An 18014-nucleotide genomic window follows, 5' to 3' on the forward strand; every position below is an offset into this window, starting at 1 on the left:
TTGGCATCAGAGAATTTCTCCGGCATAGGCCTTCTATGCACACATATCAGGTGAAAACGGTCACCCAAAACAACTATTTGTATAGAATTGTTTAAAAACCCCGTTTTGTTGCGTTTGTGTCGACGGATAAAAACAATTTTCGGCAAAAAATGAAATGTTTCTGTTTTCTAAGAAATAATTTGTTGGTCTTAGACGCCAATCGGGGATTCGTGGACAGGGTTGCAAAGGGAGGCTCCTGATTCTGTTTCACGCAAGAAGTTTGAAAAATTTACGCGTCACGTGTAGTTAATCAGTATTTTGCTAGTCAAGAATTTAAAAGGAAGAACTATAGACCTCACCTTATCTTGCAATTGCCCTTTTGTAAAGATCACACGTCACATATTAATTCTGGGCTTCATCACGTGTCAAGTGTAAACCATTTCCCTTTCGAACCTCGAAGCATATCAAGACGATTTTGAAAACAGCCTTCGGTTTCCATCTTTTGTTATATAATAAGTTATCAAAAATATAATGCAACGTGTGATGTTGAAATAAATTGAGGCAATTTCATTAAAAAGAAAGTTCATTCTAAATTTTGAACATTATTTCCAACACATATGATTATAGCTAATGTGGTGCGAGTGTTCAACTCGTTAGCCTCAAGGTATCAGTGGAATTTCTGTCACATGTATTTCGCAAATGAAATATTTCCAGCCGTAGACTGTGCTTTTCATTGGTTAACCAGTTTGAGAGGGTCTCATGGGGTTAACCGTTAACCATCAAGCGGCCCAAAATTCAACCCTCGATCGTCAGAAAGGCCGTATTAGTTTTTACTCTCAACCGTTAAACGTTAAACCGTCAAATGGTCTGAAGGTCTTTCAGATCTTGTTTTTACCGCTTGGGACTATGAGTTCTGGATCACAATGAATAGAAGTCTGGTTCAGTGTTTATGGAGGCCCAAAAGATCGCTGCAATGATCCCAACCGCTAAAACAGCCCAGGCCGTCAGTACGCCAGCAAATAACTCTCTTCTCGGTTACGACGCCCTCATATCTTAGGGAAAGCTTAATGAAAATGTGACCTTCAACGCTTATCAACACAAGATGGCCAAGTGACGCCAAACATATTCCCATTTCGATTATCCCCAGTACTGTATCGAAAATACAAAACGGTCCGGGACCAGGGATGTGATTCGTTTCTGTCCCACCCAAAATGGTTGCACGAGTACGCCAACCAGAAAATCTTTTCCTGCCAAAGATATTACAAGAATTTTGTGGGGCACTGGGGGGTTCTCAGTTGCTGTTTCGTCGTTAGAACTATAATGACCAGTGCATTCAAAATCATGGCTATGATGGCTGAGAAAGAATTGATGCAGATAACAGCGACGAGGTTGTTGTGGGTAACATCTGTTAGGTATCTTGACTCCCAAGCTGAAAAGGAAAGATGTTCACAAGCCTCTAATGACTGGTTGACTATCGAGTGACTCGTTTTTGGCATATTCTGGAAACGAGTTTTGATTACCCCCTATCTGAGATCGGAAGATGTGGAAAATCTGAACATACAGCTTATCACGCAAGTTTACCCACGAGGAACAACCCCTCATCGTATTATATACCATTAACTTAACGGTTTGCATTTGGTATTGTAAGTACCGGATGTGTTTTTTGGTTTCATTTTTTTCTCTCCGTTTTCGTAGCATTGTCTACTGCTTGAATCTCATCAGTTGCTCCTTCGAACTTTGGTCGATATTTCTTGAATCGAGTAAATCATTTTTAGTCAATATTTAACAATCATTCCACGATCGCGCGTTGGATATGAGATGATAGATAGCCAACGAGGCACCGGTAGCGCCGAGTTGGCTGTCTATCATCTCATATCCAACAAGCGCGAGTGGAATAATTGTTTTCTTAAAAAAATGCCCCCAAGACATTAGACAAATCTTCTCGACTTTATTTTGTAAGAAGAAATTGGATGTTACAATGTACAGATATTAGTATATGGTATATTGGCTCATATACCATAATGACTAAGCCAATAAAAAGTCTTGAATTGCATTATCTATTGATCCAGTTTTTAATTGGATAACCGTGATGTTGAGTCAGCCATATAAGCACGAATAGGTAGTGAGTTATCTTTCCTTCTACTTTATTGCATGAGTTGAAAAATTTATCATAAGTAACTTAGTGAACATAACAAGTAACGATAATCCTTTTTGCATCTTTGTGTGGCAGGAATAACAGCTGTGGCATTTTTCCTGTAAGCACACGTGTTCTTATGTCTGTATGATTATAAAAAACAATAAAGTCACACAAACAGGTTCAATAAGTTAATTTTCTCTGATACATAATTTTAATGGACAAACCGAACGCCCAAAATACTTCTGAGTCGCCTCGGTACACCAGTCTTAGAGGTGACTGAGGAAAAATTACGACTAAATATTAGTCAGAGGGTTGCAAAAAAGGAGCTTCTGATCCGGTTTTAGAATTGGAGACAGCTGAAACACTTCGTGTTGTTTTTTTTCATTTCAGATTTCCATTTGCCACTTAAAAATCTTAAAAAAGTACAATTCATCATGGCTGGAGTTTCTCGAAGCTGTTGTACCAAACGCGTCTCTGGCAGCGAGTAAGTTGGCTTTGAAGCAGACTACTGCACTGTTGATCCTTTACACGAATTCAAACCTCCCCTCTCGTTTTTACAGTCATTATCTGGTCTCGACTTAGTGCTACGTTGTACACTTGTATTCCAGTGACTCTCCCTTTAAAATATCTACTATCATCAGTTTTCACACCAATCCTGACATTGTGGTCGGTAGCCAGTTGAAACACTCCGACGTTTTTTTGCGTTACTTCCACTCCGTCGATCCAGAGTCTGGCCACTCCTGTGTTGTAGTCGTAGGAACCAGCGACGTAACGCCACTGATCTGAAGTTGCAGGGCTTGTTGTGATGGAGTACATATTACCGTGTCTATCTACTGAACGGAAAAAAAAATTTCCACCCGCTATCCAAAAATGAACCCCCCAAGGATAAGTCGAAGTCCCGTAGTTGAAGATAGGCCCATCCTCTGGTCCTTCGGGGTAAACCCACATCACTATTGTCAAAGAGTACATCGTGTCTAGTCCTCCGTTGTTGGGGAGTTCAATGTAGCTGTTAGATGAACCTAGGAACCGATACGAGCCCCCAGTATTCCCCTTGGGTCCAGCGGCAAGCTGCACGTTGGAGACAATTCCGTCTGGCTGACTTCCCAGCATGTCTTTTGTAGTGTAAGCTGAGTTGAATGGGTAGAAGGCAACAAGGCCAGCTACATCTGATGGAGATACAAGGAAAACGTACTACACTACCAGCTTTCCTCCTTTTAATTAGTTCCTATGCTTATCGAGGGATTAAAAACAATATCAAAGTATTTCCCTTTTGAGTCCGGGTCGTGGCTGCCTATGGCCACTAAGTGACAACTTACATCCGATTGAGTTTTATTACAAAAAGTAAATGAAGTGATCTCCGTAGTCTCTTTCAACAAACCTTCGTCCTCGGAGCAACAGAGAACTGAACAAACAGCTGTTAAAAAAGCAGAGCACAAATAATGGAGAAACGTTATGAAGAGATCAACAAGAACCACAGACTTCGACTCAGTTGACCAATTTCAATTGCGAGGAACAGAAAACAAGGGTTTTGATTTAACGTCTAGATGCTCTGACGAAATTTGATTTAGTTTTTCTTTACTTCGGGTCATGATTCGTGTGAGTAATTCGCCCCCGAGAGCCATAGCTATCAAGAATAGATCGTAACTTTATCACTCGTGTTACGTTTTGCGCGCAGAAGGCATTTCACTTTGCTAACCGTAACATCCTGAGGGTTCCCTCCATGCTATTGAACTTTCCTAACAGTGTTACCGCTCTTTAACTATACATACTCTAGAATGGAAGATGAAATGAACCTAACCTATTGTTTCACATCTTGGTCCGGTGAAGTATAAAGGGCAGTTGCAGTAATATTTGTTTATGCCATCGACACAGCTTCCTCCATTCAAACATGGATTACCGAAACATTCGTCGATATCTAACATAAAGATGAACCAAACAGGTCGACGTGGATAATGGCATGAAAAATATAGAGGAACAAGAACATTGATAAAACTATTTTTATTCTGTCCAAACAGCGATCAAATGTGCAATTCCACTGAGGTACAAAATAGAAGGACAGCTCATAGTCGGTACTAGGCTCAGAATGCTTTTCGTTTGAGTTTCGTAAATGAGAACTCAAAGTTAAACCAACTAAACTTCCCAAGCGCGGGAAGTTGCGAGCTTAGTCGAAATTGAATTTAGGTCTACATCTGATTGGTTGAGAGAGTGGCGCGAGTTTCTGGATCAATCACAGAGCTAAGAAAAACTAAACCAATACAATCCCAGATTCCTTTCGACATTCAATTGGAAATCGCTCAGATGCAAACAATACTTTAGAGTTTGCGTTTACAGTATGATGACCGTGTTATATTGACAAAGCAAACTAAACAGAATCATGAATTAACTTTCAAAGAGTTCCACATTGGTAATGAAAGAAGCGGTCAAATCTCGATATAAATGCAAATTTTCCAAATATCACCTCATTAAGTACATTTGTGTAACCTATATCACAGAATTTTACAAGGAAAGTTATTCTGAAATTAAGCCGATGATTTGTAAGCTAATTCTCCATTATGATCGTCAATTTTTTGATTTGTAACCATCCAAAAATTTGATTCAGGCGGCAGCAAAGAGTACGACGCCTTAGGTTCCTTGTTACTCTTTTCATCTTCAGGATCTATATAATGGCAGTTCTCAGCACCGTCCGCCAACTTTTCCTACGATCGCAGCTCAGAATAGTTATTATTGTATGAAGCAGTATCCACGCGCGGGTTCGTATTTTTCTTTCTTCTCAACTCTAACCCTAGAAATTTCCTTAGGTCAACTAGTCACTGAATGGCTATAATCTAATGCAGTGCTATGGATCTTCGGTTTCAAACTCAGCGTGCGACGTAAATAAAGAACTTAGGTGTCACTAATTTATTTAAGTCTTGAAAGAAACATTTAAGAAAAAATTCCCATGTCACCTTCACAGTTCTTTCCAATGAATCCTGGAGCACATTCACACGAATATTTGTATTCTGCGTACTTAGCCACACAAGTCGCATTGTTTAAACAAGGATCGCTGGAACAATGACTCTGTCGGCAGAAAAACAAGTTATTCACGGAGGCTAAACCTATTTGGCCTTATTTTTGTTAAGAAATGTATCTTTGTTTGAGTCTCAAAATCATCATTATGAGCTTTGTTGATTTGGCGGGAAAAAATTACAGATAAACGGTAAATACATCGACTATTGCAGTCACATGCAATAATTTGTTAACGCTAAAACTGAATGTTTCAAAAATGATTTAAACGGCTCTTCCGGTGACTAAAAAGCCTTGAATTTGATGTTTCACCTTTTTAGAAGGGTGAAATCACAGACTGAAATGAAAAAAAATGTATAACAAATATAGCAGACTAAATACTCAACACTAAATCTGTTCCGGCCCAACCAAAATTTACGCGTGAAGAGAAAAATCAAGAATACTGATTTCTTCACAAACATACCTTGATGCTGAAATGATGAAATGCTGGGCTTGAAGAAAATTTACTTGATTTGTTGTACTTATCGCTGTGCAAAAGTTGACAAGACAACTTTCTGTGCACGTTATCAAAGAATGCCGCACAGTTAAAGGAAAAACAGGAGGGGTGATCTACACATAGTAAACCGCACTCTCCAATCTTACTCACGAGAGCTGAAAATAAGGGTGGCAGATCCAAATAATTAAAGTTATGCGCAACAAATTTGGCGTAATTAACACCGTCTTTTCTGTCGCGTTTCAAGATTTGTGAACCGTCAACTTCTGCGCCACTGACTTTTGTATCGATAAAATTCAGAAAAAAAATCGCATTCAAAATCCACATCATGTTAGAAAAGCTGATGACTATTATCTAAGGCTGTGGAAGATACGGACGTTATTTCTAAAGCAAGTATCATCTTGTGTAACCTGATTGGTTTGGTTACGGATTCGTTTACAATTTCTTAAAGAGGCATGAATTATAAATAAGTTGATGAATCACGGGTGAAATTATGTTGCGGTTTTTTGAAATCATCTTTTAGCGTTGAGTAAGGGCGTAAAATACCGCGAGTAAAATAAGCAAACAAAAACAAAGAAAATGGACTTTATTTTGCACTGGCAAACTGAAAAAAGTTTCGAGAAACATAAACTAGTAAACGACATGTATAAAACAAATAAACGACGTTCCGGGGTTTTAAGAATTACAATGACGTCAATTAATAAAGACACTATTTATTGCTAGAGTTCTACGGTAAAACAAATTAAGATAAAAATGATCCGACTGCAAATGAAAACAACAAGCATAAGTGTTCGTGTAATTTTTATTTGCAGCTCAATCGCGTTAATTTGTTGAATTAGTTCCCTGAATCAAACGGTAATCATGATAGACCGATATGAAGGTCTCAGTTGGTGATGGCTTTTATTGCTATGGGTCAAAATTCTAGCCATTTCTTTCAGCTTACAGTTGATATCATTCCATTGCTGTCACCAGAAATACTTTTCACGGTTAACTCTTGTTACGATCATCGGTGAAAATTTGTCAACTTTTACACCTAAAACCGACAAAACTCTTTGGCCGTTTTACGGCTATCATTTAACCTCACTGAGACCCCCCGATAGTCAGTAAATTAGTGATTTGTTGAATTTAACAAACACGATAAAATGAATAACCATACAAAATCACCTGGTTCGAAGATTCTTGATAATCGATTGGTCACATAATATATAAAAATCCCCGAGGAGTAAGTCGGAGAGCCAGCGTATCAGTTCAGCTCAATCCTCAATTCAATGCCATCACATGCTCTGCAAAACATATCATTTTCATCCCCGCGATTGAAAGAAGTATATATTAAAATTTACCTCTTTTCCCGTTTCGAGAAAAATAGCCTAACTCTTTGAAAATTGTCTTCAAGTATGCTTACAATTCCAGTGTAGACGCTGTCATTTTGAAAACAGCTTAGTGACTTGGCTGCACTTGCGAGGCCACCACGCGTCGTTCATAGTACACTTTGCAGATGGAATCTGAAACAATAGTCATCGTGATAACATTCTATGTTATTTTTTCTGTATTTATTTGAGGGAGATCAAAATACTACGGTTTCTGGATATACTTCTCCTTTAAGATGTCCACCTCAAATCCTTTGACATTGTTCAAATTAAGGTTAATGAAATAACTCGATATCTCGTGACTTCAAACCCTAGCAAAAAGTAGTCTTGATATCAATTCAGGCCCTGAATGGTTGTGCTAGTATACTTCCAGCACTGGCCGATTTTTTTAAGCTATGCTCAAAAATATGCTTGTTGTTGACTATGCCAGCAGTTCTTTTTTTATATAAAAAGTGCAAACCTTCTATCTATTTTCAAGGAATAAATCCACTTGAAATGCCGGAGGTATTTTTTCCTTTGCCATCTAGGATTTCTGTATTTCTGGTTTCTTTTTTGTTTTTGTTTGTTGATGTTCTTGGCTTCCGTCGTCACTGAATGACTTCGTAGTGACTTCCTTTTGAAATTTGAAAAAGGTATGTTTATTATTACACGTGAATTATGTATGTATTGGGTAATAGAAATGAATAAAGGCTAATAGTTTCTAAAGAAACTGTTTGGGGCTGCATCGGTGGGGGTAACGAAATAATTTGAATATATCAACAAAGTTGAAATGGTAAATTAGCCACTGTTACGATTATAAAAGCTGACGTTTCGAGCATTAGCCCTTCGTTGGAGCGAATAAGGGAGTTGTGGGTTGTGTCTGCTTTTAAAGGTAGAAAAAGGAGCTACGTGATTGGTGGGAACATGGCAACGAGAAAAACACGAATAAATTAGTGAAATGAAAAGCGTACGTTCGTTGATACGGTGGCCAATTTACCATTTCAACTTTGTTGACATATTCAAATTATTGGGTAATAGAGGCTGAGAAAAAAAGTTCACTCAAGCTGCAAATAATTGGCTTCTGAGCCTCCATGAAGATGGACAGAGGGGAAATCTTCGAATATATAAAATCCATATCCAAGAAGATTGCTTTTCATCACAGTAGAACCTCGCTAATAACCCGGTGTCTAACTCGCATTACCAAGGGAAATAAAGAATGGCTCAAGTTTGTAGGGGTTGGAAATAGATGATGGTAAATGACTGAAAAAAATGGGGTCAAGGAAAATGGGGTCTTGTTCGAGTTACCGGGGAGGGGGTTCTTGTTAACCGAGTTCGAGTTAGTGGGATTATATACTATATCAATGAACTCTTAAAACTCCAATCTCCTTTGTAAAGATAGATTTCTCTATTGCACCAATCAGCAGTTTTCTTGAATAAGCTTTCGTTTTTTTCCCTGAGATATTAATTAAATAAATGCGATATTGGATAGTCACTTATATGTCAAATAAACTCTCAGTGGATTCATACTTAACATGCACAGCAAGGGCACTAAATCTTGAATTTTTGGGATTGCCACGGTTGAGGTGAGATAGGAAATCATTTTTTCTTTCTCGTCTTCTTTCTCCTTTTTTTTTTCTCGACTAGTGAGTAGGGATATCAATAATTTTGCCTTGAAAAGCAAATATCGTTCCTTGTGTACTCAAATTTATAAAGAAATTTAAATTGCATTTTCTCTCTTTATCATCGCGTTTTTTTTTTTTTTTTTTTTTGTTGATTCTTACGAATTCTGCTGAACGGTTTTGGGTAGGATGAGATATTTATTCTTAGGGTAACTTTGATTAAAATAAAAAAAAAATTAAAGTTGTTTCATGTTTTTAGCGCCCAAAACACGCAACATTAAAATTCACCTTTATCAGTCAAGATGATATATATGTCATTATGAAAATAATAGATTTCGTATGCCTTTTTAACATTTATCTGTACTTCAAAACAGTGAATTTCTCCTAAACTTTCTTCAGTTTCTTTAAAACCGATTTGCCGAAAGGGTGAGAGCTACCAAGAAAGTGGTATCGATATACAATATAAAGAAACTACAGTGAACCTCCAGTATACCTTCTCGATAAACATTAGATTGGGTTAACTGATCTCTAAGGGCGAGGTGAGGAAAAAAACATTTTTTTAAGTAAATTTGATAAGCATTTAAGATGGTCTCAGTGGGCAAGGGTAATGGCTCTTACGGCTGATGATTAAAGTTTTGGCCATTTTAGAACTAACGGTTAAGTTCTTTCCGTTGCGATTAAAAGACTTACAGTCAAATTTTTTTAGATATTACGCTTGTCGTCAAACTTTTTTTTTCCGTTTTACTGGTGATGGTTAATCCAATCAGAACCCTCATTTAAGGGAACATTCCTGTCGAATGCCTTTTCCAGCATTTTAAACAGTTTAATAGTTTTACTTAGCTAAGATTTTTTATTATTATTATTATAATTATTATTCAAAAACGGCTCTGTTAGGTTGTGGTTCACGATGATAAATTTTGAGAACAGTTATGATTTAATGACAGATCATGTCTCTGGGGTGCATTTGGAAAAGGCGAATCGATGATGGGATAATAAAGGGAGAGGAGATGGATTTGAAAATGATGATGAAAGATAATTTAAAATTTGAGAGAAGTTAATGAGAAACATTGGAGTAAATGATTGGCGCAAAAGAATCAGAGGTGCTCATTGCGTCCTTTTTTTTATTCTTCCAATCTCAACTTTGTTTTTCGACCATACCTTTGACAGCACTTTCCTTTTAAGTCAGCTTTTATCCTGCCAAAGAAATTTATGGCCTGAGGCAATAATGTTATCACGTACTGATTAATGTCAGGTTAGAGCAGCAATTTCACCCAACAAAGCAGTTGTTCAAACATTTTTGGGCACCTGCAAAGAAATTCAATACTAATTTTTTTCCGTTCTCATTAGCTTTTGATAAAATTACTGTCACAAGCATATTTAATCGTTAATAATTAGGTGTCGACTAAGGGGCGAATGTCATTACACAAATGGGAGAATTAACGCCCAATTGCCTTTGATGACTGCACAAATTGACGTCTATCTGCTCACGTACGCCAAATTTTTTTTTTTTTGTGTATGTATGGTAACTGTTGATAGTAATTTTGTTGTAGGTGTCAAGTGAAGGGAAAAATGTAACGTGGTGATCTGAGTTGAAATTGAGGAAAACAGATACAAGACGAAGCCATGAAACTCCCTAAATACAATTAAGGATAATATTCGACATGCAGCTTTTGATAAAGAACCGACTGCATTAACGCATCATGAACAACTCTACTTTTCCCGATGTCGAAAGATCGTGTTGGCTCTTTTCCTCAATATTCTTCACACCGCTTTTGGTTGTAATAAGCTTGGCAGCTTTCGTTGGCAACATTCTTGTCGTTATCGTGGTGTCCAAGACGCCAATTCTAAAGACAAGCACTAACTTCTATTATGTCAACATGGCCATTTCTGATTTTCTTGGCGCTCTATTCACCTGGCCAGTGTACCTTACTCACGAAATCATTACAAGTAGAGGAAGTCTGCTCCACGGTACTCTAGCTTCAGCTGCGTGCAAAACAGGGGCCTACGTAAGACTACTGTCGTACTTGGTGTCTATCCTTAGCATGCTATTGATCGCGGTAGAGAGGTACATCGCGATAGTGTATCCTTTAAAAGTAATTCTATTTACACGAAAAACAAGAGCAGTCTTAATATTTGCAGCGTGGTTGATCCCGATAGTACATTCCTTCCCTCATATCTTGTATTTTGAGGTAGAGGGGGTTGACCAGATAGCCCTCTGCAGATTTTCATGGAATTCTTCGATGATTATGCTTTTCTATGCTACAACCTTTCTCGTGTTTTTTGCGGTTCCATTAATATCAATTAGTATTCTTTACACTGTCATTGTGCGCGCTCTGGTAAGAAAGGCAATACCATGCGATGACGCAAACCAAAATAGTTTCCAAATGAAGAGATACAAGCATAGTCAAAACATTATGAGGTTATTTAAGTCGATCGTGGCAGTATTTGTTGGTTGTTATTTACTCTATACAATGTTCTTGATCATAAAAGCCACAGTTCCTAAGTTTATTCTTAAAGACGAGTGCAAGTGGATGTTGGGTATTTTTTATTTCATGCTTCCGTTGCTCAGTTCATCGGTCAACCCGTTTATCTTGTTTCTATTCAGCACTAATTACCGTCAAGCTTTACAGACATTGTGTCCGTTTTCTTGTCGAAAATGCTGTACAAAAGTGAGAAGAGGGGCAGAACGAAATTACAGAGTAAGTTCAGTCCCTGAGTAAACAATGGGAACAACATGAATAATCACTTACTCATGAGGCACACGCACGCATACACACGCGCGCACGCACACCTCACCCACACACTCACGCACACGCATACAGAAAGAAAAACAGTTGAGAAAAAAAAAAAAAAAAAAACGGAAATACAGAATTTAAATCGAAGTTCTTCTGATTACTAGAGTGAGGGTGCATTGCGGTCGTTTCGCTGACGACCAGTTCGCTAACTTTTTGTCTTGAGTTGACTTGTATCAAATCGACTCTCGGTTTGTATTGAAACGATCTAACTCCCTAACGAGTTTTCGGTCGATTAGAGGGCGATAAAGTTCTACCGATAGCATCATTAAACGTTTGTAACACGCCAGCGAAACGAAATAGATGTTAGCGAACTGCCCTGAGAAGTCGGCGAAACGACTCAAGACTTCTGGGATGTGGGCGTTAGCGAAACCACTGCCTAAGAGAAACGATCAGTTACCGTGACGCTAACTCTTTTATACTCAAGGTATCCTACATCCCATGGCTTATAGCACTGGCATCATCTATAATGGAGACTCTATCATGTAAATAACTACAGATGTAATATAATTATTATTGAGTGATAATAAAAGAGCCTTCAAACGAAAGCAAACAAATAAAGAAACGAAACAAAGACACACAAACGATAAATAAGCTAACCATTTATTTCATCTAGAATATCTCCTACACGTTGAAGAAACCTCCTTCTTCACGTGTTTTTGCAATGCAGCTTGTTTCAGTGACAACCAGAGGAAGAAAATATTACAAACTATGACCACAAAATTGCATTTCCAACGTTCTCCCTTTAACGATAATCTGTTCCAAAATTCTCCCAGTGAAAGAAACCCTTCCTCAGACTTTTTTTCATTTGAGAAATAATTATTTATACAACAAACTCAGAGGACAGCGGATTCAGTAAAGCCCTATAGGACATGCTCACCCCACGCATTCGCCCTATCAATGCAGTTGTCGAGAAATTAAAAATCACGACACGTTTTAATCGAGACAGTTTTCATTACAAACTTGCTGTTAATGTCACAATTCTAAGAGAATGTTTGCAATTTAAGTTTAAGCTAAGAGGGTATGAAGAAAACAAATCGTGGACAAAAAAATACACAACTACATATAATAGATGAATCCGCTTTGTTGTTTTGTACAAACCCCAGTGCACGATAACGTAGTAAATAAAGCTTCTGGCCGAAACGCACAAATTTTTTCAATCAGTTATAAATTATTATTACCATAGCTTCTTTTGTTTGCTAGGGTTTCATACTCTTTTTGTTTTAAAAGGAGACACGAGATACAAAACTAATGAAAAAAAAGCGATCCAAATATCCGACTGCTTCATATCAAATATAGTGAAATGCATTTATTGGATAGAGAACAACTCCTTCAATCGTAATTTATTTAAACTTTGCCCAGCTGACCTACTGCGGTTTCGCAAAAACCGCATGTTAACATCACCCTCTCACTCCTTAGATGAACGTAGCAATTCTCCTTACCATCTGCCGTGCACTTCCTTGATTTAAGTACTGAGAATTTGGTGTTCGATCAAATAATCTAGTTTACATCTCCTCTATTTTCGTCCTTTTCCTGCTTAAATTTGTACCGAATAGTAAGGAAAAAATAAGTCTTCGTCACTTTTGGGGGTGAGAGAGTTGAACTTGTGTTACTACAATGGGCAAATACCAACTTCACGATGCCTAAAATTATAGTCTGTATTTTCAACACACCCAGCACGAAAAGACTGAACAAATTGGCGGCTTACTTTGAAATAACACCATCTGAGTTACACATTTTAAAGAATTCGCTGCCATATTTCGGCAAATTAGAACATGAAACAGAGATTTTCCCAATGAAGAAATTCTATGCTTCTAAGTAACCCTATGGTATGATACAAATTTTAATATTTTTTGCTTTGGTCTACGACTGATGATTCGGTAACTTTGTGGTGACAAAAAATACTCAATCGCATGTATTAACCGTTGAGAAAAAAAGGTTATCTGTTATTTTTGGGTTTTACATTCGGCAGAGAAGAAAATAATTTGTTTTTAGTAAATTTATCTCGAAAGTTGTGAATATTAATGAAATCAACACGACCAAATAAACCATATGCACGTATAAGTTGTTTACTAGTTCGCCCGGGTGCTGTGACTCACTGCTTTCAGCTCTAAGTACCTTATCGCCCTATTGAGACAGAATATTCCTTTCACGAAAATTGCTTACCGAAAACCAAAATATATCTACCCGATGCGACGAAATCATTGTAAGACGATATGACAACTTCGCCACGCTGACGAGTTTTCGTGCCTAGTCACTACTTAAAAATGTCCCTGGTCAAACTACTCGGGACTTTTTCCCATAAGGTTCGAAAATATTTTAATTTTCAGACCAATGGCTTGGTCCGACTTCGTTTATGGCCAAAAAGGAAAAAAGAAAAAACTACATCAAAATGTATCTGGTGACGGTACCTCCCTTAAATGAAACTCGGCAAAATGGTCTTGTTCTTGCAACCATTCCTTTTAAAACCCAACGATAATTCCTACCACATCAGATGGCCTTGGTTGGTCAATTTTCGGCCGACATTTGTAGGCGGTCAATCTTCGGAAACTCTTCAGCCAACATCAGTCGGTGGAACTTTGGCGACACTCACGTCAAACTAAGAATGCTCCAGTCGATCTTTGTCGAATTTAAAGTGTTCAGCCTTTCCTCTCCCATCTTGACCTTGTCCCGAATTTCCGCGTGCATAAGAGCGAGCTGCGTTTTCATGTCTATGTAGTACTGAAAATCTGCATATTCCTCTTCTTCCAGGCAATTTTCTAAAATCCTGGACACTACCTCACCGCGCTTGTCGTTTACTTCCTTGATTTTACAAGCCTCCTCGTGTTGCAGAGTGACTTTGTCGATTTTATCGAGCAAAACATCCTGGAACAATAAAAAGACGCTCTTGTAAATGTTATAAAGTAGCGAAAAGGCCTAGCATTCTAGCTAACCTTCCTTTAATACTTTTAGAGGGCAGTTCGGGAAGGAAGACTCCTCTCTAGGCAAGGTACGACTAAAAAAACGATGAGGAAACATGTGAAAATAAAATAAACAAAAAAAGTCTCGGCCAGCAAAGGAGTCAGGCACGAACGCAAAGAGCAATTAACGAACAGTTTACATGACTCGCGCACGTATGAATCGAACATGGGAGGATAAACACCTGTCTGAGCAGAAGTAATGCATGTTGAAGCTTCTCCCACTCAAGATAAAAATATCGGCAATAGCTGAAAAAAAAATTGCATTCGTAAAAATTCAGGATATCCTACTAACTCTTTGTTGTCTGTCGGCTTCTTCAGACATGTCCAAATCATGGAGCATCATTTCATATCTGTGCATTCTCTGTGTGAGTATCAGTAACAGTCCTATAATCTTGTTCAGCTCGCCTGTAAAAAGCTGATACTTAGAAAACTGGGTAGCGCTCGTCTTTCCTTCCACCACCTTAGTGACTCTCTGCCCCAGTGCCTCGTTGCCATCGATTTCATCTTTAATTTCGTCCATTTGCGATCTCAGATCCACTATTTTCTGCTTCATGCTTTCCACAAGATCAGCCTGCGTAACCGAAAGAAAACAAACATCCTCACAAAAAGAGGACAGACGGACAAAGGCTAGGCACTAGTCTCCTATTCGAAACGCCCGATTCGAGACCTAGTCTGATTTCATGGTACCTCTTTCCACCCAGGAGCATAATTGGATTCTTTGACATTTTTCGCGGGAAATTGGCGCGCAGGCTGCCAGAACTGCTCCCCTTTTCGCATGCCCCACGTATGACCGCTGTGTTGGAGTGTGATCATTAGTGAATGTCGCGTTGCTTGGTAAAACGAGGAGGGTAAGATCTCAACTCAGTCCAAGAAACATAAAGAACCATGGCCTGAATAATAGCCTTATTCAACCACACTTTGATTAGTGTAACGTAGTGTGGGGAAACTGTAACAAAGGCCTTTCTGAAAAACTACAAAGGCTGCAAAATCGGGCAGCTCGCATCCTAATGTCAGCGAGCTATGATAGTAATTTGTATGATTTGTTCCGGGCGCTAGGGTGGCGAAAACTCTACTATCAAAGATTGGAACAGAAATCTATTCTCATGTATTAAACATTACATGGTACGACACTTGATTATCTGAGATCAAGATTTGTATATCGTGACAGTGTAAGTGCTTATCGTTTAAGGAATACCGAAAACAAATTGGTTCTTCCACAACCTCGAACTGACTATCTCAAGAGAAGTTTTTTTTTGTACAGCGGAGCTCAATTGTGGAACAACTTACCTGTAGACCTGAGACAAGCGTCTTCGCTGACTGATTTCAAATCTAAATTAAGTCGCCACAGTTTAAAGTAAGATCTTAATTCTAAGTAAATTTTAGACACGGCCTCCATGAAAAGCAGAATTTTTTATTTATTTCTTTTATTTGAATTGTTATTATCAAATTCTTATTGTAGTTAGATAGATAGGTTTCTAGTATAGAATTAATTAAATCACTTGATGGAAAAACCGTGTATAAATAAAGTTATCCTATCCTATCCTATCCTATGCATCCCAGGCTCGGCCATGCAGGCCTCTGAAAGGTATTCGACTACTGCCTAACAGCTTACCTTTTCTTTGTCCAATTCTACCAGTTTCGGACTCAACATACTGTTAGGGCGGCTTCCGGATGGCGTGGACGTGTTGGAACTTGCACTGCGAGGACTGTTGGGAACATCTAAACAAGTGCCCCTCTCGTTGGACCCCTCAAATTCGCTAGGGGTAGACGTTATTACAAGTGGAGCCGGTGGAGGGGCCCTGGGGGAGATATACTTCTTCTCCTCTGTAAGAGATGTATCATTTGACGACAGATCAGTGCTACCGGAGAAGTCTAGCGCAGTACTGGATAATCCACTAGTTTCCAGCTTGCCTGGTCCATTTAGTTCGACTTGGGTTTTGTGGTTAGTTTCCACGCTCGATTCTACCGCAAAAGATCCGACAGGTTTTATCACATCACTACTATTCACACCGTTTTGCTCAAGTGTCTCCTGTTCAAGTCGATCCCGTCTCGATTCATAGTCCTCTGTCGATGACGGAAACTCGACCAGAACTTCCCGTGGAGGGGAGGGCAAGGGTAAGTTGTCTTGTGACATTTCTAGGGGGTCGAGGAGTTCCAAGGGGGGCGGAGGCGGCAAAGAATCATCCGCATCCCAAAACACGTCGTTTTCGTCTTCATTTGAGGGATGTGGAGGTTCTTCTTCTGCTGACTTTCTACTGAAGTCTACGTCGGGAATATTTGAGTTTAATGAAGGCTTTTCGTTCTGTGGAATAACTCTTTCTGTCGCCAAATTAACCCTGTTTTCATTTCGTGTGGAGATTTCCACCTGCTTCAATGGCTTTTCCAGAGCTTGCTGTCGTTCCTGACGCAACGGCGAGGTTTCAATATAGAGCCTTGGTTCCCTTGAACCGAGACTGTTTTGAGCATTGGACGTGCTCCGCGACGGTCTCCTGAATTCTTCGTCCGATCTACGCCGGCTCGCTTCCCATTGTTTCGCTCGATCTTGGTCGCCTTGGATCGGTGATTTATCTTGGTCTTGGGATTTAGAAGCTGAGTCGTGTTTCCCAGGAGACCTGGTATCGAGAAGTGAATCCATGGACGAGGACCTGGCGAGGAAAAAGGCCTGTAATTAGATCACGTTGCAATACTGGGCGACGACGGAGAAATAAACAAGACTAATACACAGCTGGAGAGGTTCATTAAATCAACAATGGATTATCTCATTAGTTAGAAAAGGCCACATATGGGGAACACAGCATGACTGCAAACAACAAATTATGGATCCGTCAATAAAAGCTCAAAGGTCACCTATTGACACATGGTTCGTGTTTAAAATGAAAAATTTCCCAGCGCGAAACTGTTACCACAAGTGCGGGATGAGGAAAAGGGGGAAGGGGAGGGGGAGGGTGGGTAAGGAATGACTTCTACTCCACTAACCCTTCTCCCCTGATTTTTCACTATTGCCCGAGCATCTCGAGATTCTTTTCAATTGTATTAATCAATCGAACATTATGTTAAGATAAACAGTGAGCGGTTAGCGGTCCGTGGCCTGCGTAGCTTGAGGGGTTTTTGGGCGTTTAATTAAAGTAAAGGCGAAACGGTCTAAAAGTGACGACAAAGGAATTTTCTTTATTACTTTGCGCTGCTCAGGTCATTGTCACTGTAGGTGATAGTTTAAAATTAAAAACGCACCAAACCTTTCCGCGGCCCTCCAAAAATGTAATTATGTTGTGGTTTCAATATCAGTAATTGGTTTGAACGTCTTTTCCCTTCGATTTATCGCAACAAAATAAAAATAACAGCCTCTGAGCTGAGGATACGCATTTAACGATATGTCGATTGTCTTAAATTCCGATCACACATTCCTGTATGTCACTCAACTGTCAAACTCAATTCAATATTCGCAATTTTAAATGGAAAGCTGAGTGATATACCTTTGCTTCCGGTGCATTAGTCCATGACTCGCCCTAAAAAACTCAGCATAAAATGTAATTTAAACTAATGTGGCGGAAAGCCGTTTAACTTTCCCCGTTGAAGGTTGTTCCAATCCTACTAAAAATGAAGCGACGAACCAAACACATCAAAGTATTTCAAAACCATAACCTAACCAGTGTCGAAATTGGGCCGTGAACTACACACACAATAC

General features: G+C 39.0%; 3 protein-coding genes across 6 annotated transcripts in view; 1 reads left to right on the top strand and 2 right to left on the bottom strand.

Moving 5' to 3' along the window:
- Positions 1-1907: 1907 nt before the first annotated feature.
- On the bottom strand, positions 1908-10053 carry LOC148724115 (uncharacterized). 2 transcript variants are annotated; one of them, XM_088732756.1, is made up of 6 exons: positions 9736-10053; positions 7440-7592; positions 5583-7114; positions 5062-5173; positions 3915-4031; positions 1908-3282 (listed from the first exon to the last, which is right to left on the bottom strand). In XM_088732756.1, the coding sequence occupies exons 3-6, from the start codon at positions 5940-5942 to the stop codon at positions 2651-2653; spliced, it is 1221 nt and encodes a 406-aa protein (XP_088588882.1). In that variant the 5' UTR covers positions 5943-7114; positions 7440-7592; positions 9736-10053; the 3' UTR covers positions 1908-2650. The 2 variants fall into 2 exon arrangements, with proteins under 2 accessions (XP_088588882.1, XP_088588883.1); XM_088732757.1 differs by lacking the exon at positions 3915-4031.
- Positions 10054-10277: 224 nt separating this feature from the next.
- Positions 10278-11391, top strand: LOC111322456 (somatostatin receptor type 4-like). Its single transcript, XM_022925559.2, has one exon. The coding sequence runs from the start codon at positions 10278-10280 to the stop codon at positions 11295-11297; it is 1020 nt and encodes a 339-aa protein (XP_022781294.2). The 3' UTR covers positions 11298-11391.
- A 560-nt stretch (positions 11392-11951) lies between these two features.
- The window catches only part of LOC111322454 (uncharacterized), a 16713-nt gene continuing 10650 nt past the window's right edge, over positions 11952-18014 (bottom strand). For all 3 annotated transcript variants that reach the window (XM_022925557.2, XM_022925556.2, XM_088732742.1), the window contains 3 exons: positions 15942-16974; positions 14622-14900; positions 11952-14234 (listed from right to left, as the gene is read on the bottom strand). In XM_022925557.2, the coding sequence (XP_022781292.2) occupies positions 13959-14234; positions 14622-14900; positions 15942-16974 (1588 nt within the window). In that variant the 3' untranslated portion in view covers positions 11952-13958. The remainder of the gene's footprint in view (positions 14235-14621; positions 14901-15941; positions 16975-18014) is intronic.

Source organism: Stylophora pistillata, chromosome 9 (genome assembly GCF_964205215.1).
Source record: "Stylophora pistillata chromosome 9, jaStyPist1.2, whole genome shotgun sequence".
NCBI lineage: Eukaryota > Metazoa > Cnidaria > Anthozoa > Scleractinia > Pocilloporidae > Stylophora > Stylophora pistillata.